Source organism: Schistocerca serialis, chromosome 4 (assembly GCF_023864345.2).
Source record: "Schistocerca serialis cubense isolate TAMUIC-IGC-003099 chromosome 4, iqSchSeri2.2, whole genome shotgun sequence".
Classification (NCBI taxonomy): domain Eukaryota; kingdom Metazoa; phylum Arthropoda; class Insecta; order Orthoptera; family Acrididae; genus Schistocerca; species Schistocerca serialis.
The window spans coordinates 226240820-226268017 of record NC_064641.1 but is presented as its reverse complement, the minus strand read 5'-3'; the positions used below and the strand labels follow the sequence as shown (position 1 = coordinate 226268017).

The 27198-nt window shown below is 39.7% G+C and overlaps 1 protein-coding gene across 1 annotated transcript in view; it reads right to left on the bottom strand.

Moving 5' to 3' along the window:
• The window catches only part of LOC126473372 (uridine diphosphate glucose pyrophosphatase NUDT14-like), a 90698-nt gene that overhangs the window by 5159 nt on the left and 58341 nt on the right, over positions 1–27198 (bottom strand). The window contains exons 4-5 of the mRNA XM_050100379.1: positions 9808–10015; positions 5817–5893 (exon numbers count right to left, since the gene is read on the bottom strand). Coding sequence (XP_049956336.1) covers positions 5817–5893; positions 9808–10015 — 285 coding nt within the window. The remainder of the gene's footprint in view (positions 1–5816; positions 5894–9807; positions 10016–27198) is intronic.

Below are 27198 nucleotides of genomic sequence, written 5' to 3'. Positions count from 1 at the left end.
TCCGCATGTATCCCGTGCCACCCAACGTGCTCTAGAAGGTGTAAGTCAACTACCCTGGCCAGCAAGATCTCCGGATCTGTCCCCCATTGAGCATGTTTGGGACTGGATGAAGCGTCGTCTCACGCGGTCTGCACGTCCAGCACGAACGCTGGTCCAACTGAGGCGCCAGGTGGAAATGGCATGGCAAGCCGTTCCACAGGACTACATCCAGCATCTCTACGATCGTCTCCATGGGAGAATAGCAGCCTGCATTGCTGCGAAAGATGGATATACACTGTACTAGTGCCGACATTGTGCATGCTCTGTTGCCTGTGTCTATGTGCCTGTGGTTCTGTCAGTGTGATCATGTGATGTATCTGACCCCAGGAATGTGTCAATAAAGTTTCCCCTTCCTGGGACAATGAATTCACGGTGTTCTTATTTCAATTTCCAGGAGTGTATTTTAGTGATGACAAAGATTTATAATGTGCTGAGTTTTATCCACTTGGCATCTTATGCATGAGATCAACGTAAAATGAACATGTTTTGCTAAAAAAATGACAGTTAAGGCTGTTGAAACTGGTTGTCTTGAATGAAAAGTATTTTGTGTGATCTTGGCTTGTGAGTGGTTTTTAACAATTAAAACAGAGTACCCTTCAATACTCTCACATAATGAGAAAATTCATTCTATAAAAAGGATAGCCTGCTACTCACCACATAGAGGAAGCAGTGGTTCGCAGATAGACACAATGGGTGCTGAGGGTACAGAGGTGACATGGAGTGAGGTGGGGGAGGAATAGCATGACAGAAGTAGGGGAAGATATTGTGCTGCTGTGGGAGCATGCAGGGACATGGTTCGGACAGGACAGGGTTGCTAGGTGCAGAGTCGGAAGGTTGTGCTGGGGGGAGGGGGAGGGGGATGGAGAGAGGAGAGATGTAGAGAAGGGGAAAAGACTGGTAGATGTGTTGGTGGACTAGAAGGTGCATGTAGCACTGAAGTTAGCAGATCAGGGGGTGGACGACAGGGACTAGTGAAGATTGAGGCCAGAGTGACGGATAAGTTGTAGGGAAGAATATGTTGTAGGAAGGGTTCCCACCTGCACAATTCAGAAAAGCTGGAGTCAGAAAGAAAGATCCAAATGGCACAAGCTGTGACACAGTCACTGAAGTGGAGCACATCGTGTTGGGCAACATGTTCAACAACTGTGTGGTCCAGCTGTCTCTTGGCCACAGTTTGGTGGTGGCCACTCTTGTGAACTGACAGCTTGTTAGTTTTCATGCCCATGTAGAAAACAGCACAGTGCGTGTAGATTAGTTTGTAGATCACATGGCTGCCAGACAGCTCTGCCTTTGATGGGATAGGGGATGACTGTGACAGGAGTGGAGTAGGTGGTAGTGGGAGGATGTATGGGACAGATCTTGAATATGGATTGGGAGCAAGGGTGGAGTGTCAACAGACAAGAATATTGCTTTGGTTCAGTGCCTAGCAGAATACCACCATGGAAGGGGTGGGGAGAATAGTGGGTAGGATAAACCTCATTTCACAGCAAGACATGAGATAGTCAAAACCTTCCGGTCCTAGTGGTACTGACTCACTACAGGAGTACTCTTTTGTGGCCAGACAGAGGTCATGAGGGAGGTGATAGGTGACTGAAGAGCACCCAATCCAGGTTGCTGCTCTTGCCAAATGCAGATGCAACCTGCAGTTCGGTCTGACTGGCTGTAGACAATAGCCATGTGTGTATCAGTCATGCTTGTGTGAGTGTGGTATGTGTTTCCTGCATCTGAAGGAGGACTTTTACACCTAAGAACTACAGATTTAGCAGTCTTTTTATTGAGTCTGCTTGTGACTCAACACCTCCTCTATGAGGTGAGTAGAAATCTATCCTTTTAATATTGTTTTTCTTTTGTCCTGGACTTTTGAAGTTACTCTCATATAAAATTATATGTAAAAGAGTTGTCAAGAGAGTAAAATGATTGACAAGCAGTAGGATACTTTTAAACCTCAAAAATAAGATATAGGCTGTGTGGTCAGTCATTATACCTGAACTGAACGTTAAATGGAATCTTAGCACTGAAAAGTACCAGTGGGTTGGGATGAAATAGCATATAAAATTATTAAAGCAGCACACATACATTAGCTCAGATAATTAACCAATGTCTTGGAGAGGGCTACTTTCTACAGATACTGAAATATGACAGAGCTAGAGTACTTTTTAAAAAGGGATCACAACAGTTCATGGAAAATTATTGTTCTGTTTTAATTCTCCCAGTCATATCAAATATATCTGAGAAAGCTGCTGTTGGTTTTCAACAGGGGAGATGTACAATAGATGCAATAAACAGTCTTGTTCGGAAAGTAATCACGTCTTGTGACCTCACAAAGGCTTCTGATTATGTAAACCATTCCTCACTTACTTACAAAATTGACAAGGATGACATTTGGGGCAACAGCCTACAATAGCTGAAATACTATTTACAGAACAGAAAACAAAGAGTAAATGTTACTTAAAATTGGACAAATTGTTATTCTGATCAGTAAATATTACCTTAGGATGTCCCACAAGTTGCCACATTAATATTTGGTATTTGCTGATAAATCAAACACATGCAACAAAATAGGACTTTCTGTTGTATGTGAATGATTTACCAGTAAATATCAATTCCCCATTAGTTTTACTTGTTTGTGTGTTAGTTTCAAAGCACAACGCAGAAAAAAATCCTGATTTATCAATCAATATTCTCAGTAGCTTAAAAACTAGGTTCAGCTAAATAGGTTGAATCTGAACATATCTAAAACTCACATGATGCATACAATACAGGTTTTCACAACCAGTATTTGCAGCCTCGATGATTTTTGTTATATGAGGGGCAGTCAAATGCAAACCACACACCTGCCCCAAGTGGACCATGGAATGGTTTCATTCAAAAGTAATTGCCACATAGGACATTTATCCCACTGGCAGATGAAATGATCAGTTCTTGTTCTGTAGAACGCGGTTGGCTGCTGATAGTTACATAACTGCACCCACTCTTGCCCTTCTTCATCCAATTGAATCAGATGTCCATGCATGTCTTTCTTCATGTTGCCAAAGATTTCAAAACCACACGGTGAAAGATAAGAGTTGTACGGAGAATGTTGCAGTGTTTCCCAAACAGGGGAATGGGCATCAACATGCAACAGGATAATTCTATCTGACAGCATTCTGACAGCCAAAGAGCAAATGGCAAAGCCAACAGTGAGAACATCCCACATCTTCCCCACCAAATAAATCTGAATCTGCTTGCACAAGTTCTGGTAAGGTCATGATGACCTCGTCCTTTGACAGCAGAGGGCCTGTGCTCATCAAGTTCCTCAAGTGTGGAACCACAATCAGTGTGCAGCACTATACTTTACTGTTGGAGAGAATCATCCTGTTGCATGATAATGCCCCACCACCACACTGCCAATGTGACAAGGGTTACACTTCAGTGATTTGGTTGGGAAATACTGCAACATCCCCCTTACAGCTCAGATCTTTCACTGTGTGATTTTTCACAGCTTTGGCAACCAGAAGAAAGTTGTGTGGGTGTTGTTTTCAGTTAGACGAGGAAGTGAAAGAATGGGTGGATCATCTCATCTCCCAGTGGGATAAATATCTTAATGTGTGTGGTGGCTACTTTTGAATGGAACCATTCCATGGATCCAATGTGGTGGGTGTTAGGTTTTCAATTAACTGCCTCCTGCATGGATATTATGTCTCTAAGGCACGTTTCTGTGTCTAACATTTTGTCTCCTAATGCTGGAGACATCATCAGATGCTCTAAAAGGTCAGATAGTATTTTCTGACTGAAACAACCTCAAAAGCCTTCACTGTTTATATATATCCACTTAACAGTCAAGGATGTGATTACATCAGATTGCTTCTAAGATCACAGAATCAACACTGTTTGCTATATTTAGCAGTAAGGCCAACAACTTGTCTAATTTCAATCCTCTTGCTTTTCTGTTAAAATTGTTGAGTACTGAAATTAACAAGTTGTAGGCCTTAGTGCTAAACACTGCAAACAGTGCTGAATCTGTGATCTTAGGAAGCAGCTTTATTACACCACAAGCTGACTGTTGCAAGGATATGTACAAATAGTTCAGTTTTCTGATCTCGTTTGAGTTTGAAACAAATGTCTGAATCCGTAAAGTCTCTAAGGATGTCTCCAGCATTAGGAGACAATATCAAGGCATAGAAACATTCCTTAGACCCCGGCCTAATGCCCATATAACAAAAATCATCAAGAATTTCACAGTGAGTTCAGAACCAAACAGTCTGAATGTTACTAGAAATATTCCAGATTGGAATTTTCACTCTGCAGGAGGGTGTGTGCTAATATAAAACTCCTTGGCAGATTAAAATTGTGTGCTGGGCTGAGACTCCAACTCGCCATCTTGTCTTTCACGGGCAAGTGCTCTACCAAAAGTTTTAATCAGCCAGGAAGCTTCATATCAGGGCACACTCCACTACAGAGTGAAAATTTCATTCTGGAAATGTCCACCAGGCTGTGACTCACAATACCCTTTCTTTCAGAAGTGCTAGTCCTGCTAATTTTGTGGGAGAGCTTCTGTGAAGTTTGGAAGGTAGGAGATAAGGTAATGGCAGAAGTCAAGCTGTGAGGACAGGTCATGAGTCTTACTTGGGTAGCTCAGTTGGTAGAGCACTTGCTCATGAAAGGCAAAGGTCCTGAGTTTGAGTCTTGGTTCAGCTCACAGTTATCATCTGCCAGGAAGTTCAAAATTAAGATTGTTCACAAGAACCAATATATAAAAGAAACTGAATCTAAAATTCTTAGTATAGAATTTATATAAATATCTGAGACTTTGCAAACACTGAGAACTTAGGAAACAAAATAAGCAGCTTTGTATTTCCAGTGAAAATATTATCAGCTAAAACTGACATGAACACGGACACAGACACGTGAGAAGTAAGACAAAGAAGTTATTTTGAATCTATTCCTGCATACAGTATTATTTTTTGGGGAAACTCAGCTAACATAGAGTAGAAACTAAAGATACAGAGAAAATTATTCACAATACATGCACCGTAGATCAGAAAGAAGCATGTTACCCATTATGTAGGAACATACAGTTATGTATTAACTCTCCTCAGCATATAGATTTATGGACTTATCATCATTCTGTACACCTGACAGGAATTATTTAAGAAATATAATTTTGTTTGCATATAAGACACATGAAATAAAGGAGACTGAGTTTCCCACTCACCAACTCAAACCACACTGACAAGACGCTCAATATATGGGAATCAAAATTTATAATAAATTATAAAAAAAAAATATGATAAATCAAAAGGGAACAAGCAGATGAAGTTAACAGCACTGAAGAGAAAGCTACATGTGACATTGATACTAGCAGTTCATACAAATCTCATTTTAGTGTTCTATTATTATTTCTTACTGTAAATATTATTATAACTATAATGTAAATTACTGACATGTAACTAAACAGATTGCAAATGTATACCATGAGATGAATAAACCACAATTCATAATTGCTTTGAAACTGGATGAAAAACAGACTTTCTTGGTTTATTCAGAAATGTTTATCAAACACATTTACTTTGATATCTCTCACAAGTGTGTATCTGTGTAATTCACATGTTCCAAATATAAAATTAAAAAAAAAAAATCTTTTGAGATTTAAGAAGCTCACAGGAAACACAGTGCAGATAAGTGATGAACAAAGACAATGTACTTATTTCTAAGATAAAAAATGCATTACAATACACTGAAGACTGTTGAAAAGTTTATAACAAGACAATGAAGCATTTCATAATTTAAAATCTCACCTGGGCCTTTCCGCATGTCATCAGTAACCTCAGCATAGAAAAGTGTTTGTCTGTCTCCAGTAACACCTATCCCAGATCTATAATATAAACAAAATATGCATTAATGTAAGCAGTTAAGAATTATAAAAAAATAAAATGTGCACATCTCCCCCCCCCCCCCCCCCCCCCCCCCCCCCACACACACACAAGTTTAAAGCTTGTAAGAAAATGGAGACTTGCACTTAAATATCCAAAAATTAATCATTATTTGTATATGTACGTCACTTGACAATCTGGAATGTGTCATGAATATTATACTTCAAAGGGAAACTGTATTATTTCTAGAGACTGTCTTTGATTATTTGGTGCTGAACAATAATAATAATAATTACTATTAGAAAATTAGTTTGTGTTGGGGCACAAATGTTAATTTTGTTGCTGAATCACAAAATACATCTGATGTAAGTAACCACATCTTAACTACACTACTGACTGTTCAAAATATTTGAATGAGTTGTCATACAATCAAGGGATTTTTTTAAAGCTGAAGCTGCCTTATTCCCACAACTTCAACAATCCAGAAATTAGCAACATGTGTCAAATTAAAGATCCTCATAATTTAAATGTGTTAAAATACATGTTGAGGCAAGAATCTTGGATTGAGGTGTTCAATGATGATATATGTAAACAAAAATATTTGATGACAATGTCAGTCATTATTTTGATTTTACCAGTCCCCTCAAAAGACTGCAAATTGAAAGCATAAGAAGAACAATTCATAAAGAATGGATTACAAAGGGGATAATCATCTCCCATGCAATTAAAAGAAAATTATACGCAGAAAGCAAAGAAAACAATTATTCCAATTTTAATATGTACTGTATTTTAAAACTTACAAAAAGATCTTTAGTCAAGTCATAAGCAAGGCAAAGAAAAATCCAAATTAGCAAGTACGTGAAAAAGAGAGAGAGAGAGAGAGAGAGAGAGAGAGAGAGAGAGAGAGAGAGAGAGAGAAATACTCTAGCACCATAAATAATGCAATATGGATTGTCAATGGTACCTTTGGAACAAAAATGTCAGAAGCAAAGGAGATAGTGACACTTTTAATTTATGTTTTCAAACATTGAAGTTAAGCTCTCATCTCAAATCACTTAACCATCACTCTCTATTCCCATTGAGCTTACAAGTTGAAACATATCACTTTTCCTAACACTAGTGACAGCAAAAGGTGAACTGTGAATAATCAGAGAAAATAAGAACTCGTCTTCATCTAGGCTTGATGCTATGTCTGATGTAGCATTAAAAAGCCTCTTTGTGATGTAATTAACAGTTCACTAATCACAGGATGTTTCCCAGTCATATTCAAAACTGCAAAAGTAATTCCACTGTATAAAAAAGGAGACACAAATGATTCAAACAATAATATACAATCTCTGCTCGTCTTGACAAGTCAAAGATACTGGGAAAGGTGGTGTACAACCATGTAACAGTGTTCCATGATACTAATATCCTGCTCACACAACATCAGTTTGGGTTTTGCAGAAACAAGTCCATCAACAAAGAGCTTTTTTTCATTTACAGATCACTTCTTTAGTGCTTTTAATAATAAACATCATATTTTTGATCTGATCATTGCTCAGACTAAGGCCTTGAATAAGTCAGTGACTCATTGCTGCTACAAAAAATGGATTCATTTGGTATTAGAGATACTTGCAATCAGTGGTTTCAGTTTAATTTCACAAACAGAAGACAGATGGTTGAAAATTCTAATAAAGTAGCTACTAAAGTTCTGTCTGATGAAACTGTGGTGAGGTATGGTATCCCTCATGGCTGCTCTGTTCTAGGGGGCCTCCTTTTTATTTATCAGTGATCTTCCTCTGAAACTGCCTGAAGCCTTACCTGGGGGAGGGGGGGGGGGGGGGGGGGGGGGGGGCTCGTTTCCTCGTTTTTATTTACCACTGATCTACCTCTGAATATGACTGAAGCCTTACCTATACTGTCTGCAGATAATACAAACCTCTTTTTAAAATCCGTCGTTTCAAATATGGAGAGATGAATTAACTGACTCCATAAAGAAACTAATTTCCTGGTTTACAATAACAGACTATTATTAAATAAAAGCAAAACTACTTATATGCTACTCAGTGGCTCCAAAAATCATCCTACCTGTATGGATCCCATACTAGTAAATGATGAAACAACAGAAGAAGGCAAGGAAATAAAATATCTTGGTGTATGGACAGCCAATAACTTATAATGGAAGGTTGAGCAGTTGGTGCTATGCTTTTTGAATCCATCACAACATTAAAGACAGTTTATTTTGCAATAGTACATTCAAGTATTTCTTGTGGCATTCCATTAAAATGCACATTGTGTGGTAACTGGTAAAATGTTCAGCCTAGTCAACATTATTTAGATGCTTGTGAAATAATACAGAAAATGTGAAACTGGGTCAACAGTCTTCTCATTAAAGACTGCTATGGTATTTTGTCTGATAGTTTCAGCCAAGGTCCAAGAAATCAGTGTTCTTCTAACATGTCCTCCACAGGTAATCAGGACAAGGATGCTCATACAATAGTTTGTAGGGTGGACCTATATATGTGGGTATGGTGTATTTTTAATAAAAATAGCGACTTGTAAGTAGCCATAAAAAGTTCCAGTTTTGACCCTGCTAAAAATTTGCATAATACCAACTTTTAATTCATTTTCTTGAAAGAAAAACACCTGACTGTACTATATTTTTTCCTTTCCCAAAGAGCTAGATTTGGGGCACAGGCCCTCCTTGTCCCCCCAGGTATGGCTTTATCAGGGATAAGGAACCATTTAGGTGAAACCTGAAAGTTTACAGTAAAGTCTGTGGTGCAAGACCCTGACCAGATGATTGGCGTGACTGCACACAGAGTGAATCCTTTCTTCACTATGGCAGTAGGAAAGAGAAGGTAGCAGGCCCATTGCCCTAGCACTCTTTTACTCCCGAGAAAGATTCTCAATGCTCATTTGACAGCAGGCCGAGTGCTTGTGGAAATGTTCTGGAGGGAATGGAACGAGAAAAAATCCCCACCCCTATCAAGGATTGGACACGGGTCCTCAAAGGCCGGAGTTGAGTGCTCGACCCGCTAGAATACAATATCCGCAGCTTTCACCTATGGAGAGTGAAGGAGCTGTATGTTATTGTGTAGTGAACAGGCATTTTGAACTGTTATGGTCATTTAATAAATAATGCATGGGTTGTCACCAGTGATGACTGTATGACACAACAGAAGAAAATTTATGTAAGTTGCAGTAATGCTATTTAAAGAGGAAGGAACTGTTTTGTTTCATGTGTACCATTCAAATCAAGTTCACACAGTTACTGTCATTATCAAGTCTTGTGTACGAAGAGAACAAGAAGATATGCAAAAAGCTGATACAAAGCTATAACTCTTGAGTAAAATATGGAGTTAGGGAGTTAGTTAGCTATTTATGTGCTATGGATCATAATTGTGACTTCTCACTATGATGTGAAATGACTTCATTTTACAATTAGAGTACACTTTCTCAGTGGAAAATATGGCAACATGCTGACTGGTTACACAACTTATTAAGATTTTTTCTTTGCTTACATTGATTTATACTTGCTATGTTCAAACCCCCTCTTACACACACACACACACACACACACACACACACACACACACACACACACACATACACATATTCAGAAATGTGTCTTCCATGTCTACACAGACACTGGAACTTAGTCCTTGAGAAACAGGTAGTTTATATTGAACTACTGTCATGAGGTACTATGAAATAAATATGGAAGCAAGAATAAAATGAAAAAATGAGAAAATAATGTGTGTATTATTAATTAAATGAACTTAGTATTTAACAAATGTGATGAGCCTGATTTAGAATGGTAAAAGTAATGCTATGAGTAAATCAGATCTTGGGTAACATAAGCAGTAAAATATTAGAACCTTGAGGATGAATGAAAATATCTGAAGTGACTATATGTTATTGTCTTGCATACCTGTGAGTACTGATCTTGTGCAGAACTGAAAGTGGTACTTCATAGCCACATTCCTCTAGTAATTCATCTTTTGCAATCTCTTCAAGGCTTTTTTGCTTGTCCACAATGCCAGCACAGAGTTCAATTGTAAAGCCCTTTTCTACAGGATACTTATCGGTATCAACTGGGCTGTTTACATCAGAATCCGCAATATCATCAAAGTAAACAGCTAAAAACAGTTCACTAAGTTATCATGATATATAAACAAATAAATAAGCATACAACATATCTAACTCGCACACAATTTTTTGTACATCCAGTCATAGATAAGAGAATTTAGGGATGTGGAATGAGTTAGTTTATACATTAACTAAAGGAATTCTTTCTAGATTAATATATTAGCAGAACAACAGCTAATTTGTACATGTGTACAATACAGCGATGTGTATTGAATTCTTGCAGAAACTGCCACAGAAGTTGTGCTGATTGATATCTATCAATGTTTGCTAAGGGTGTATGGAGATGATACAACAGACATTGAGCAATGTGAGGTGATGGATACATTTTCAAGGTGGTGAGAAGGGTGTACGACAAGCCATGGTCTGGTAGGCCCTGCACAACTGTCTTGCCTCGCAATGAAGAGCTTCTTGATCAACTCATCCATCCATGCTGATTGGCGGATAACAACGAGAGAATTGTGTGCAAAGCTGAATATCAGCTGGAATGCCTTGGAAACAGTGTTGGAACATCTTGGTTATCGCAAAGTCTGTGTGAAATGGGTGCCATAGATGCTCACAGAACAAAAAACTCATCAAATGGAAATTTGTCGGGACCTGCTGGACCAATATGAAGCTGAAGGTGACAATTTTCTGAATAGCATTGTCCCCGCATATGAGACATGGTGTCACCACTACGAGCTGGAGACCAAAAGACTGTCCATGGAATGGCAACATGCGAATTCTCTGTCAAAGAAGAAATTCAAGACAGTGTGCATAGTCTTCTGGGATAGCCATGGTGTGGTTCTTTTGGATGTCCTGGAGAAACTGTCAATTCATCACACTACAAGACAACACTGGTTAAGCTGAAAGCCCAAAATTCCAGGGTACGGCCAGAGAAAAAGACCAAATTTCACCTGTAACACGATAACACCAGGCCCCACACCAGTTTTGTGACCACACAACTCACTGCAAAATTCGGCTGGACTGCCTTACAATATCCACCGTACAGTCGCAATTTAGCACCTCCAGACCTCTGAAAGATGGACTATGTGGTGAACATTTTCAAGAACTAGATGCTGTTGTAAAAGCTGTAAAGAAGTGGTTAGCCTCAGCTGGTTCTGATTTTTACAAGCGCAGCATGCAGGCTCTGATTCATCGTTGGCAAAAGTCATAAATAATGATGGTGACTAAGTGGAAAAATGACAGTCTGTAACTGAAATATTGCTCTGTTTAGCTGTGCTGTTGTAATTTGTGTATCTCCTGTAGTTTCCACGAATAAGAATAGGAGGTATTACCTTCGGAACAACTGTCATGTTATCAGAATACTATCAGCCTCTCCATACACTATAAAAGTTAAAACTTCTTTAATATCAACATCAGTGTTAACTGAAATTTACATCCCCTTGTTCAAATTTTCAAGTTTATTGAGAGACTTAAGATATGGCTATACTCATGCAAGAGGAATGCCTTTAATACTATAATGTTTTAGTTTGTCTAGTATGATTTTAAGGTATCCAGAGGTCATGGCAACATCACTGGAAATGCCAACAGGGTAATTTTTCTCGTTTAGTTCTTTTTTTGATACTCCCTTATGAAAGCCAAACTGAGCTGTTGTTAAATGGTTATTATCAGAAAAGTAATTCAGAAGCATGTTATGTATGACCTTCTCAAAAAATGGTAAGGAGGTGGATGGGTCTAGAATTAGAGGTGATTTGTTTCTCTTCAGTTTATAAATGAGTGGTACTAGTGCATATTTCAGTCTTGCGGGAAATACAGTTTACTCACTGACTAATTATAAAGGTAACTCAAGAAGGCATTATCAAGTACACTCAAGATTTCAGTGCTTGGTTTGAAATTCCTTTATAGTCATCATATAAGTTGCTGGTTTTCAGTGACATAAAGGGACATCTATTAATTACATGTGGGGTTGTTTTTTTATCTTCTCTGATCCCCTTGGTGAGATGTAGTGGGGTTACCCCCCGCCCCACTACACATGAGGTTTACCCAATAGTCTTATCTATACTACCATATAAGGACAAGTAGTTGTTTAATGTTGTTACCAAAAATATCGAAAAGTTCTTGATTGAATTACTTCAGATTTTTACCCATTACTCTAATAAATGTTTGGGCAGACATAAGCTGCATATTTTCTAATATGTCTGGTATATAAATGTATACATAATATATAAAGGGGAAAGGTTTCGAGAAATTCTTAACCAATTTACTTCAAATTTTACACAATATTCTAATAAACTTTTGGACAGACATAGGTTGCATATTTTTTAATTATATATGGTGTGTAACGTTGCTAACAAAAATCTCGAAAAGTTCCTGACCTATTTTCTTCAGATTATTACAAATTATTCTAGAAAATGTTTGGATGAACATAGACTACACATGTTTCAATATATGTTGTTTATAAATATCTATATGTACACTAATATATAAAGAAAAGTTGTTGTTTAACTTTGTTACAAAAAACCTTGAAAAGTTTTTGACCAATTTACTACAAATTTTTACACAATACTATAATAAATATTTGGACAGATGGATATTTGTTTAAATATATATGGTATACAAACACTTCTAAATTAAGACAAATTGCAGTTTAATGCTTTTACCAAAAATCTCAAATAATTCTTGACAAATTTACTTCACATTTTTACAAGATATTTTAACAAATGTTCAGACCAACTACATATACTTTTAATGAGAGAGGAAGAGAGAGAGAGAGAGAGAGAGAGAGAGAGAGAGAGAGAGAGAGAGAGAGAGAGAATAATGCTGGAAAATGGATCTAATGTCCTGATCTTGTTGTATGGCTGCTTGTGCTGGCTGGTTGTGTAGCTGGTGAATGCTGGTGCTGGTGCAAGTGTTGCAGTAGATGGGTGCCGTGACACAACAGTAGGTTCTCCTTGGAATGCATATACAGGCTTCACTTGGTCCAACAAAATGGTACAGGGCTTGTTGTCAACAAGGACACTGATGGTTCTTTTGCCTCTGTTGATTACGCCATGAAGGACTGAGTACGGATGTGTCATTGCTGGTTTCACTCCATCTGCCCATTGCATGACATATGTGCATGATTGCAACTCATGGTGCACATAGGTGGATGAACTGCCATAGCTTGATGCTTGATGAGGTCAGATTTGAACGATTCATTCTCTGAGGCAAAAAACAAAATCTGCATGGTTGATATCATCTATGTGGACTGCCTGTGAATCAATACATTAATCCAGTAGTCACAGTGTTTCTCCATAAACCAGTTCAGCTAACAAAGAGTCCTGTCCAATTAATACATGCTTCACAGACCAAGCAACACCAATGGTACTGCTATTGTCCAGTTTGAATTATGACACACAAGCATGGCCATTAGAGAACAGTGCCAACATTCTACCTTCTAAATACTGACCAGGTGATAATTTGTTTATGGTGTATAATACCACAGAATTTGTTAAGCTGTGCAAGTCTGTGGTCCATCATAATGTGCAGAGAGCGACAGAAACGTGCTATCCAAGTGGATACGAAGGCAGAAGCTAAAATCTCTGCTGAAATGTTACCGACCAGCGCTGCTTCTGGCCATCTGGTGAAGCGATTGTTAACCATCAATATGTAGCATTGGCCATTGAAGGGAGGCAAATGGCCTGTTATATCAATCTGGATGTGAGCAGTCATGTCCAGAAAGCCACCTATAGGTGTATACATGTGGTGGTGAGCTTTGCTGCATTGACACCTGACGCACATTTGTGCCTATTCCTGGCAGTCTTTATGGATGCCCGCCCACAGAAAATAGCTGGAGACTAGGCGAGTTGTTGGCTGGGCTCCAGGGTGGCACGGATTTGTGAGCCGTCTTCAAAATAAGTAAGGTAGAAAAGGATACAGTTTATCACAGGACACGTCACAATATCAGCTCCAGGAACTGTAATTAAGTGGAGGTCTAATGATAAAGATGAATCCTTGAGCAGACTGTGTAGTTCTTGGTCAGTCAGTTGTGCTTCTGCAAGTTGACTGAAGTCAATCAACTGTGACTGTGCGGTGCTGTTACCATAGGAAAAGTAGTCAGTTACAATGTTTTTGACCCCAGAAATGTGCCTCACATATGTGCAGAACTGTGCTACAGTAGACCAGCTGATTGTGCTGTTGATGTGAACAACTGATGTTCTTTTGATGAAAGGCGTACGTCAGTAGCTTGTGGTCAGTATAAATGGTGAACACACTGGCTTCATGTTGAGGTCTGAAGTATTTAGTGGCCTCAGAGATTGCTAGAAGCTCTCCATCTTTGGCACTCCCTTTTTGTTGTAACAGTGACCGTTTATGTGAGAAGAAAAAGCTAGCAGCTGCTATGTATCATCACAATGTTGTTATAGTGTAACACCAATTTCTGCCTGGCTTGCATTGACCACTAATGCCAAGGGAAGATTTGGGCAGGTAATGCAGCATCTGTTATGCTCTGTTGGCCACCTCAGAAGTGGAGATCATACTATCTGAGCATGAGACAGTTGAATTGCCTATACTCTTTGGACCAGTGAGTGCAGCCATTAATAGTTCTTGCAATTTGGGACATGTGGCAGATGTCGGCAGTAAAAATTAAGAACACTGAGGAACAGATGCAATTCTTTAAAAGTGCTTGGTCATGGGAGTTGTGAGACAGCAGGTAATGGTACTGAACCTGACAACGAGATTTTATGGCCCAGTAAGTTGATCTCTGTCTGACAAAAAATGCACTTAGTGGTGTTCACGACTACCCTTTATGGCTGTAACTGTTGAAACATCTCTGTCAGATGCTGCTGATGCTGATCTGGCAAGGCTGAGAAAATATGAATTTCGGCCAGGTATGAAAAACAATATGAGGCTCTTTGTAACACAGAGTCTATAAACCTTAGCCATGGTTTGTGCTGCATTAAGAAGGCCACATGTTATGGAATGACTCTCAAATAGGCCAAATGAAGTGATAATATGGCCGTCTTTGGTATGTCATGTAACAGCTTGTTGTCACCAGTGGTTTCAGATATGGGTTACTATGTTCTGGCTGCCAAGTTCAATTTGTTGATGAAGCAGATTGGTGAATTGTTGACCCATCATGGCGATAGCAAGGATACAAACTTCTCTGGAGGTGCTCGAGAAACCACTCTTCTACTTCTTCTTCAACCTCTGGGACTGGCCAACATACCGTCTGTTGGTATCACAGAATGTTTAGAAAGTAGGCACATAAATGTAAAATACTGTTTGCTCGTCCAAATGCCTAGGCATATCGACCAATTGCCAGATTACATTGCAGAATAAAAATACGTAGTGAACACTGGATCAGACCTATGTGTTCTTCCATGCACAAACCTACACAGCAAGCATCCACCAGCCACTTTCTGCCTTATTGCAGATAATAATTCAACAATAACGATGTAGGGCATGCTGCATATCGTGCTTCACCTCAGACTGCCATGTGACCTGGGATGGGATTTTATATTCACTGATGTAGCGGAATCCATAATAGGGGCAGATTTCCTGATATGATTTGAATTTGGCAGAGAAGCTAAAACAGTTTTGATCCAACCCGCCACTGCCCACACAGAAACCAAGTTTTTGTGTGGTATCACTCCCTGTATATCTAGTAAAGCCAATCAATGTCCTTAAATAGTTCACGGAGTCCCTTTACCAGTTTTTTGTTAGACACAATTTCTTCACATCTGCTGTCTCGAAAATTCTCTCTCTCTTGCTCTCCAACGCTGTGCATTGGAAAATTAGGTGTGATGCAGTTTCTTCACTGTTTCACAGATCCTACATTTAGGGTCTTCTTCCATTATACCCACTGAATGTAGATGTTTTTTGAAATTCCCATGGCCGGCCATCAGTCCAACCATGAGTTTAATCTCTTTCCTGTTCAAGCCCAGGATTACAGAGTTTCTTTTAAAACATGGCTTTGGCATCATTATCTATCCATGTTTTTGTTTATAGACCTTGGTCCAGTATTCTGTGCACTGTCTTCTGAGTCACTATCATAATTCTAATTTGATCACAGCCTTGGTGATTGTCAGTGCAGGTTCCGGTCTGATGAACGGAGTCTTTGCCCCGATCTGTCTGCTTGTTCATTGCCACCGATCCCTGAATGCAGGGACCCACACTAGGTTTACCCTATTGCTTTCTCCTAGCTCCACCAGAGCCCTATGACATTCCGCAAAAATTGTAGATCTTGTTGCAGGAGCTGTGAATGATTTCAGGGCTGCCTGAATAGATGAAGATGCTACCGTCTTTGTAGCGCCTAGGCATATTGTCCTCCACACACACCCTGATTGCAGTAATTTCAGCTTGGAATACTGAGGCCAGTTTTCCTAGGGAGATAATGCCCTCCAGTCTTGGCTGAACCCCGTACACTGCCACTAACCGCAGCTCGTGGTCTTGCGATAGCGTTCTCGCTTCCCGAGCACGGGGTCCCGGGTTTGATTCCCGGCAGGGCCAGGGATTTTCTCTGCCTCGTGATGACTGGGTGTTGTGTGTCTTTCATCATCATTTCATTCCCATCGACACGAAAGGCGCCGAAGTGGCGTCAACTCGAAAGACTTGCATCAGGTGAACGGTCTACCCGATGGGAGGCCCTAGCCACACGGCATTTCCATTTCCACTGCCACTGCTCTTATTGGTGCAGACATTATTACGTCACATATCTTGTCTGCTAATTCAGCCACTGCACCCAAGACCATTTCAATTTGTGATGCAAAAATGACTTTCGCTTGAGGTTGTAGACAGCTGCTTCACAAGGTACATAGTGGGCTATCAGGCAGTGTAGCAGTATCAACTTTACTCTGTAAGTGCCTCAAGTACTATGACAGCCTCCTTTCGCCAATATCCTGTTACATCAAAACTTGCTGAACTCATTCCTCTTGCAAGGATCAGTTCGGTCTTCAATTTTTCATAAGCATCAGTCGCAAATGAGGCTGTGATTACATCCTCAGTTCTGGCAGCAAATTTATGTTCTAGCTGGATTGCTATGATTGCAGATTTAACAGAGTCCACCATAATTTCTGCATAGAGACAGCTTCCCTTCCTTAACTTGCATGAACCACAGTATTGGATTGTGCAGCCAGAAGAGCGGTAAATGCACGGCGAGCCAGGAGAGTGAAAGTACAGTTTCCTTTGGTGGTTCAGTCATGCTAAATCTTTTCTTCCAATGTACAATGCAGCTGAAATACTTAGAGGTCACAAGTTTCAAAACTTCTAGAACATTAGCTGTTCGACAAACACTTGTGCACGTTCTTGAAATTTTGCCGTAATAGAAAACATACATTCCAACATCACAGGAAAGGAAGAACTTTATTTACCACACAAAGAAGAACACAATCTCATATGGAAATCAGTATTTCTTAGCAACTGAGAAGTTAATAGTAGTATGCAAAGTGTCTCAAAAACTAGAATCAGTTTCTAAGAACAACTATCTCAACAGCCACAATATTTCAGTGTGCAACCTTATCGCAACCACTGTCCATCGTACAGCCTGTTAGATAGCAAACATCACCTCTACACAGGCTTGTACGCATGAATGAGCATGGAACGACTGTCCATCTTGGGGACATGCAGTACACAATTGCTGATCATGTGCTACAGCAAGGACAACCAAGAATTTTGCATGTGTGCAGTTGGTTGGTTGATTTGGGAATAGGGAAGGATCTGGAAGAAAGTTGGCTGTACCCTTTCAAAGGAACCATTCCGGCATTTACCTGAGGCGATTCAGGGAAATCACAGAAAACCTGAATCAGGATGGTCTCCCAAATGTGAATCCTGTGTGCTAACCATTGTGCCACCTCGCTCGGTTACGTGCACAGTGCTCTGACTCTGGTGTGAAGTTGTCGCCTAGCTGTACACTTCCCCCACTATCATGCCACACTGTATGAAGAAACTGCCATTGCATCACATTTCAATGGCAACGCAATCACACAAGGAACACTGAATGTTTTGAATGTAGTTTGGTTTCATATTTAATAACAACATAGATCACAAACAAAAACAAATTCAGTATTATTTAACACTTCAGTGACCACGCCCAAACATAGCTCGGGCCACAATGATGTGTTCAAAATACTGCACCTGAGTATAACCTGGAATGCCATTTTCTTGATGTGCGAGCCACCTATTGCTTAAAAACTGAACACTTTTGTATGAAAACAATGTACAGACTCCTTGCTACCTCTCTCTTGATAGATGCTACCTTCTGTTGTCAATTTCTACATCTACATCTACATGATTATGCTGCTATTCACAATAAAATGCCTGGCAGAGGGTTCAATGAACCACCTTCAAGCTGTCTCTCTACCGTTCCACTCTCGAACAGTGTGCGGGAAAAATTGAGCACTTAAATTTTTCTGTGCGAGCCCTGATTTCTCTTACCTTATTGTGATGATCATTTCTCTCTATGTAGGTGGGTGCCAACAGAATGTTTTCACAATAAGAGGAGAAAATTGGTGATTGAACTTTCATGAGAAGATCCCGTCGCAATGAAAAACACCTTTGTTTTGATGATAGCCACTCCAATTCACGTATCATATCTGTGGCACTATGTCCCCTACTTCATGATAATACAAAGCGTGCTGCCCTTCTTTGTACTTTTTTGATGTCATCCGTCAGTCCCATCTGATGCAGATCCCACACTGCACAGCAATACTCCAGAATAGGGTGAACAAGTGTGGTGTAAGCAGTCTCTTTAGTAGACCTGCTGCATCTTCTAACTGTTCAGCCAATGAATTGCAATCTTTGGTTGGCTCTACCCACAACATTATCTACATGATTGTTCCAATTTAGGGTATTTGTAATTGAAATCCCTAAGTATTTAGTTGAATTTACAGCCTTCAGGTTTGTGTGACTTATCACGTAATCGAAATTTAGTGGATTTCTTTTAGTACTCATGTGAATAACTTCACACTTTTCTTTATTCAGGGTCAATTGCCACTTTTTGCACAATACAGATATCTTATCTAAATCATTTTGAAATTCGTTTTGGTTATCTGATGACTTTACAAGACAGTAAATAACAGCACCATCTGCAAACAATCTAAGACAGCTACTGAGATTGTCTCCTATGTCGTTAATATAGATCAGGAACAAGAGAGGGCCTATAACACTTCCTTGGGGAATGCTGGATATTATTTCTGTTTTACTCGCTGCCTTTCTGTTTATTACTATGAACTGTGAACATTCTGACAAGAAATCACGAATCTAGTCGCACAACTGAGGCGATATTCCATAGGCACGCAGTTTGGTTAGAAGACACTTGTAGGGAACGGTGTCGAAAGCCTTCTGGAAATATAAAAATATGGAATCAATTTGACATTCCCTGTCGATAGTGCTCATTACTTCATGAGCATAAAGGGCTAGTTGTGTTTCGCAAGAACGATATTTTCTGAATCCGTACCGACTATGTGTCAATAAATCGTTTTCCTCGAGGAACTTCATAAAGTTCAAATACAGCATATGTTCCAAAACCCTACTGCAAATTGATGTTAGTGATATGAGCCTGTAATTCAACTGATTATTCCTACTTCCTTTTTTGGGTATTGGTGTGACTTGAGCGATTTTCCAGTCTTTAGGTATGGATATTTCTGTGAGCGAGCAGTAGTATATATTTGCTAAATATGGAGCTATTGTATCAGCATACTCTGAGAGGAAACTGACTGGTATACAATCTGGACCAGAAGCCTTGTTTTTATTAGTTTCTAGAATCATTTAGTATGAAACAGTGGTAAATGTAACAGCTGCTGTTGCTACTGGCTGACCACTGAGTCGTGTGACTGCATTGTTAGATTTGTGCATTAGGTCTCACGGTTTGCAGTCATACATGTATGTCTCATTTGATGAGTGAGCAAGAAATTTTGGAAACTCAGGAAGGAGAATTCAATATTCTGGATCAGAAGCACAAATATTTGAGTGGAAACAGAATGAAGAAGATCAATATTCCGATAAACTGCAGTCTATTATAATTTTTTGTCACTAATATTATTGTTCATATACTGCTGATGTAATTACAATTTAGTTCTGTTTTATTTGTCTTAATCTTGTCTTTTTTACAGATGAATCTCATGACAATACAACATGTTCCAACACAGGTTTCCAAGATTTATTTGTAAAAGACAAGACAATTTACTGGCAAAACAAGCAAGAAATAAACAAACTAGTATTGCTCTGACTGTAGAAAACCTCTCTGCTTGCTAAAATACTTCAGATTCTTCCATACAAATGCAAATTACATATGAAAGCATACACTTTTTTCCAAGGATAATTACACAGTCCATCATAATTATTTTAAGATTTGGATTCTATCAAAGAACTAAAGTAAATGTGAAAAATAAAACTTGAAGCTTGGTCTTGTTTAGTGTGTATTACTCTTTAAGATGTATCAACACTTATGTCCCAGTCGCACTTTAAATAGTGGCATAAATAGCTGGTTTTTTAGGTAGCTGGTTTTCTGGGGCCAAAATTCTTCTAGGTTGCTGGCTTCAGAGAGTTAATTACTTTGGATATGCTGAAGACATAATAAAATTTATATTTGGCACAAACTATCAGCATACTGATAGACACAGATAATTTCACAAATTTTTATCAATCAGGTTGCCACATAATCGTGACTCAATTAGTTTCATAATTGAAAAAAGCCTTTCACGCACATATGTTGATTGAAAAATTGTACATATCATGTCTGCAGTCTCATTGTGGAGATGTGGAAACTCTTCAGGGTGAAAACAATGTAGAACTTCTGGACAATTTTATTGTAAAAGAATTTATCTTTTAAACAGGAATAGCATTATAGATTGATCAGTTCCATGTGCACATGTACAGGGGCTCTTGCAACTGAAATGGCAACTAGAAAACAGATGTAAGATTGGCAATGTCTTCAAAATATTAGAAAACTATTCCTATGATTCTTCCAATGCCACAATGAACTCTTCAAAATTAATGTGTACTTGTAACATATGGGAGATCAGGGAAATAGACTTCTTTTTTAGTCAGTAGTTGCCCCTTCCATAATGCAGTTTACTTTTTAAAAGCACCCCCGTAAAATCAGGAATAAGGTATTTCTCACTCTGCAACATCTTATTGTAGATAGTGTGCAGTCAAGTCCACTTAAATCAAGATGTCTGCAATCCATTCTGGATGTTCTGATTTTCGGTCTTGCTTTCTGTTTTTCTTCAGAAACTCAACAATAGCGGGTCTCAAAGAAACATAAACAGGTATGTGTCTTGACTTATCCAATGTTCTTTGTAGTAATTTTAATGTTTCCATACTTTGCTCAACTTTATCAAAAACTATTACAACTGACAGTGTAGTAATATGTGGACTTCATAAAATTTACTACTGTTACCATCAATTTCATTACATGCTCCATGCCTTCTACTTTCGGATGTACTGAAAAATGAATGGCATACAAATCATCTCTCAACCATTGTAATTTTTTTGCTTTTTCACTGTCAACTAAATCCTTAAATTCTTTCAGCATTGTGTCACATTGCTGTTCCATAGTAAATCTGTAGTACCCATTGATTATGCAACTGCACAATAGATATTGGAAACTCTCATCCTTTTCTTCTGTAAGTCCCATTTGTTTTTAAAGGATGGAATGGTTGATCACTAGATTGCATGTTTTTGTGTAAGCAATTAATGGACAGATGAACGTCCTTCATACCACAAATAAATAGTGAAGGACAACACCTCTTACACTATGATTCTGCAGAACTGAAAGAAGTTGTGCCAACTGCAAAATGCCACACCAAATGCTGGAAGAAACAGTGTTGCACGGCACTGTTGAATGAAATGTTGTGCTGTCCTGAGTAATTCAGAAAAGGAAAAGCTGAAAATCTGCAAAGCTGTGACAGACTGAGCCTTGGATCACACACATGCAGCACATTGTTCATGAGTAAATTTTTGTATGCCATGGCCAACTCTGCTCTAGAGTATGACTCAAGAGACCTGAGAATAAGTGTAGATCACTGAAACTGTCAACTAACAGACTTGTCTGCTAGCATATATTATGCAGGTAATGCAATGATAGAATCAGAATAACAAATTTTATTTATGGTGGTTTGAAGAACATATTTCTTTCTGTGTTACATCCTTTTATGAATAAGGAACACAGTATTAGTAGGTGCTGCTTCCTGTATGCACTACAAAAGTAACCAGAGTTCCAGTTTTATTTGTCATCCAGCGAGACACCTAATGATCTGCTGAATTCAATGATCTTCTTGGGAATTTATATCTTTAAGCACTATTTTTTCTGCAGAATTAACTGCTGTGATACAACTAAATGCTGAAATACTGTCTTAGTTTTATGTGGAACTATTAGTTAAACTAATTAAAATAATGTGAAGAGTTTCTACATACAGTGTACTCCCAATTATTCGTATGCAGATTAGTCATGAAAAAAAAGCAATACTTTTGTCTAGCAAAAACCACTAAAGAACCCTCAATGAAACAGTAAGTGGCATTTACATGGTTTAAATGACTGCTGTGTGACAACAGAGTATCGTTTCCATTTTTATTGGCCAGTCTGTTCCATGCAAATTGAAAACAAACTCAGTTTTCTGATGTTAATTGGCATGTAAGTGTCAATGAAGCAAGCTGAAAGAAATTTGTACAAAAGATGATGGGGAAATTAAAAAACATGTGCTAACATTAAAATAAAAATTAGAATTAATTGAAGGAAACTGCTGTAAAACTAAGTGTTGACTATGGTACTGAAGTGAAGACAGTTCATGGCATTAAAAAGAATAAGCAGAAAATACAGGATTTTCTCAGGAAATGTGACTCTGGTTCTGGACCATCTCTACAAAAGAACCATGAGGAGATCTACATTTGATGAATTAATGCTGTTCTTTTGCAATGTTCAAGCCAAAAATGAGCAGAAGATATCAATCTTTCAGACGTGATGTGTGCCGAAAAAGCTAAATTTTTTTCATGAAGCTTTAGGGTTGGATGTAGAATTTAATGTCTCATCTGGATGGTTTACCAGATTTAACGTCATCATGGGATTTGCAAACTTTCTGTGCAAGCAGAGTGGCTTAGTTCAAATGTTGCACAAGCTGATTGCTTCTGAGAAGAGTTCCAGAAATTTTTGGAAGAAGGGAATGTCATACCAGGCAAAATTTATAATGCAGACGAATACATATAAATATATAAAAAAAACAAAGATGATGTGACTTACCAAACGAAAGCGCTGGCATGTTGATAGACACACAAACAAACACAAACATACACACAAAATTCAGACTTTCGCAACCAACGGTTGCTTCATCAGGAAAGAGGGAAGGAGAGGAAAAGACGAAAGGATGTGGGTTTTAAGGGAGAGGGTAAGGAGTCATTCCAATCCTGGGAGCAGAAAGACTTACCTTAGGGGGAAAAAAGGACAGGTATACACTCGCGCACACACACACACACATATCCATCCGCGCATACACAGACACATGCAGACATTTGTAAAGGCCAAGAGTTTCAATTTTGTGTGTATGTGTTTGTTTATGTGTCTATCAGCATGCCAGCGCTTTCGTTTGGTAAGTCACATCATCTTTGTTTTAGATATATTTTTCCCACGTGGAATGTTTCCAAGATGATGTGACTTACCAAACAAAAGCGCTGGCATGTTGATAGACACACAAACATACACAAAAAATTCAAGCTTTCGCAACCAACGGTTGCTTCTTCAGGAAAGAGGGAAGGAGAGGGAAAGACGAAAGGATGTGGGTTTTAAGGGAGAGGGTAAGGAGTCATTCCAATCCCGGGAGCAGAAAGACTTACCTTAGGGGGTTAAAAGGACAGGTATACACTCGCGCACACACACACATATCCATCTGCACATACACAGACACAAGCAGACACACTCTCTCTCTCTCTCTCTCTCTCTCTCTCTCTCTCTCTCTCTCTCTCTCTATATATATATATATATATATATATATAAAAAACAAAGATGATGTGACTTACCATACGAAAGCGCTGGCAGGTCGATAGAAACACAAACAGACACATACATACACACAAAATTCGAGCTTTCGCAACAAACTGTTGCCTCATCAGGAAAGAGGGAAGGAGAGGGGAAGACGAAAGGAAGTGAGTTTTAAGGGAGAGGGTAAGGAGTCGTTCCAATCCCGGGAGCGGAAAGACTTACCTTAGGGGGAAAAAAGGACGGGTATACACTCGCACGCACACACATATCCATCCACACATATGCAAACACAAGCAGACATATTTAAAGACAAAGAGTTTGGGCAGAGATGTCAGTCGAGGCGGAAGTGCAGAGGCAAAGATGATGTTGAATGACAGGTGAGGTGTGAGTGGCAGCAACTTGAAATTAGCGGAGATTGAGGCCTGGTGGATAACGGGAAGAGAGGATATATTGAAGAGCAAGTTCCCATCTCTGGAGTTCGGATAGGTTGGTGTTGGTGGGAAGTATCCAGATAACCCGGACGGTGTAACACTGTGCCAAGATGTGCTGGCCGTGCACCAAGGCATGTTTAGCCACAGGGTGATCCTCATTACCAACAAACACTGTCTGCCTGTGTCCATTCATGCGAATGGACAGTTTGTTGCTGGTCATTCCCACATAGAATGCATCAGCGTAGGTAGGTCAGTCCAGCTGCGATGGAGCACTTCCTTTCACGCCGATCACCTGCCACCCTACCTAAAACCTCTTTCCTCATTACCTTAGCCAGCTTCACCCTGACCCACAACTTCTTCACTTTTGAAGGCCAGACATACCAACAATTAAAGGGAACAGCCATGGGTACCAGGATGGCCCCCTCATAAGCCAACCTATTCATGGGTCGCTTAGAGTAAGCCTTCTTGGTTACCCAGGCCTGCCAACCCAAAGTTTGGTACAGATTTATTGATGACATCTTCATGATCTGGACTCACAGTGAAGAAGAAATCCAGAATTTCCTCTCCAACCTCAACTCCTTTGGTTCCATCAGATTCACCTGGTCCTACTCCAAATCCCATGCCACTTCCCTTGACGTTGACCTCCACCTGTCCAATGGGCAGCTTCACACATCCGTCCACATCAAACCCACCAACAAACAACAGTACCTCCATTATGACAGCTGCCACCCATTCCACATCAAATGGTCCCTTCCCTACAGCCAAGGTCTTCGTGGCAAACGAATCTGCTGCAGTCCGGAATCCCTGAACCATTACACCAACAATCTGACAACAGCTTTCGCATCCCGCAACTACCCTTCCGACCTGGTACAGAAGCAAATAACCAGAGCCACTTCCTCATCCCCTCAAACCCAGAATCCCCCACAGAAGAACCACAAAAGTGCCCCACTTGTGACAGGATACTTTCCGGGACTGGACCAGACTCTGAATGTGGCTCTCCAGCAGGGATACGACTTCTCAAATCCTGCCCTGAAATGAGATCCATCCTTCATGAAATCCTCCCCACTCCACCAAGAGTGTCTTTCCGCCGTCCACCTAACCTTCGTAACCTGTTAGTTCATCCTATGAAATCCCCAAACCACTTTCCCTACCCTCCTTGTAACCGCCCCCGGTGTAAAACCTGTCCCATGCACCCTCCTACCACCACCTACTCCAGTCCTGTAACCCGGAAGGTGTACACGATCAAAGGCAGAGCCACATGTGAAAGTACCCACATGATTTACCAACTGACCTGCCTACGCTGATGCATTCTATGTGGGAATGACCAGCAACAAACTGTCCATTCGCATGAATGGACACAGGCAGACAGTGTTTGTTGGTAATGAGGATCACCCTGTGGCTAAACATGCCTTGGTGCACGGCCAGCACATCTTGGCACAGTGTTACACCGTCCGGGTTATCTGGATACTTCCCACCAACACCAACCTATCCGAACTCCAGAGATGGGAACTTGCTCTTCAATATATCCTCTCTTCCCGTTATCCACCAGGCCTCAATCTCCGCTAATTTCAAGTTGCTGCCACTCACACCTCACCTGTCATTCAACATCATCTTTGCCTCTGCACTTTCGCCTCGACTGACATCTCTGCCCAAACTCTTTGTCTTTAAATATGTCTGCTTGTGTTTGCATGTGTGTGGATGGATATGTGTGTGTGTGCGAGTGTATACCCGTCCTTTTTTCCCCCTAAGGTAAGTCTTTCCGCTCCAGGGATTGGAACGACTCCTTACCCTCTCCCTTAAAACCCACTTCCTTTCGTCTTCCCCTCTCCTTCCCTCTTTCCTGATGAGGCAACAGTTTATTGTGAAAGCTTGAATTTTGCGTGTATGTTTGTATTTGTTTGTGTGTCTATCGACGTGCCAGCGCTTTCGTTTGGTAAGTCACATCATCTTTGTTTTTAGGTATATTTTTCCCATGTGGAATGTTTCCCTCTATTAATTAATATCATTAATTTGAACCCAACAATTACGTATGTTATTGTCACTGTTGCATTTCGAAATCTTTTCTGTCGTCTTATTTTCTGTTTTTGTTTTTGCCAGTAGTTTCACTTTGTATTGACCTTCTCCTTTTTACCGTAATCTACTATAAAATTTTATCCCCCCTATATATACTCAATAATACGTCACCCACTTCCAAACCATAACCAAAAAATTTTTTTTTTCCGCTTTCAACACTACCGCTGCTATAAAATCCACCGTTTCTAGTCCACAGACAGCTCCTTTCACCTATTAAACAACCATTTCGTCTGGTTCTGATAACATTCGCTTTATTTCCATTTCCATTTTTCCTACATCACTGATAATTTTTAGCCGCTTCCCACAGGTTTTAACGTCATTATTTCTTCGCCAGACAATTGTTAGCCTCATTTTCATAATCTGCCACCACAAAACCACTCTTTTTAATACATTTACACGCCGTTTTTTCAAAATTTTCCCAAATCTCTCCATCCTTTAACGTGTTTTGGCGGCAACACAACCACCTAACCTTTGTGCACATCGTTGTCTACCAACCCGAGTTCACCACAGGATCATCATAGCCCAGCTTTATCCAACACTTTTTCGCCTTTTTTCACACCAGATTTCCAGTTACTTTCTCCAGTTATTTTCATTTCCATTTCAACCTCATGTTACACTTTCCACCTTCTAATACCATGTCACCCTCACAACACCCCCACAACGACCCCATTAAGTTTTATTTACATTCCCTCTGCAAACATGCCTTCACCCTAGCCAGATTACGCTCGCATATTTTATTTTCTCAGGCTTGTCTGACATTTGGCATTACCCCCAAAGGCCT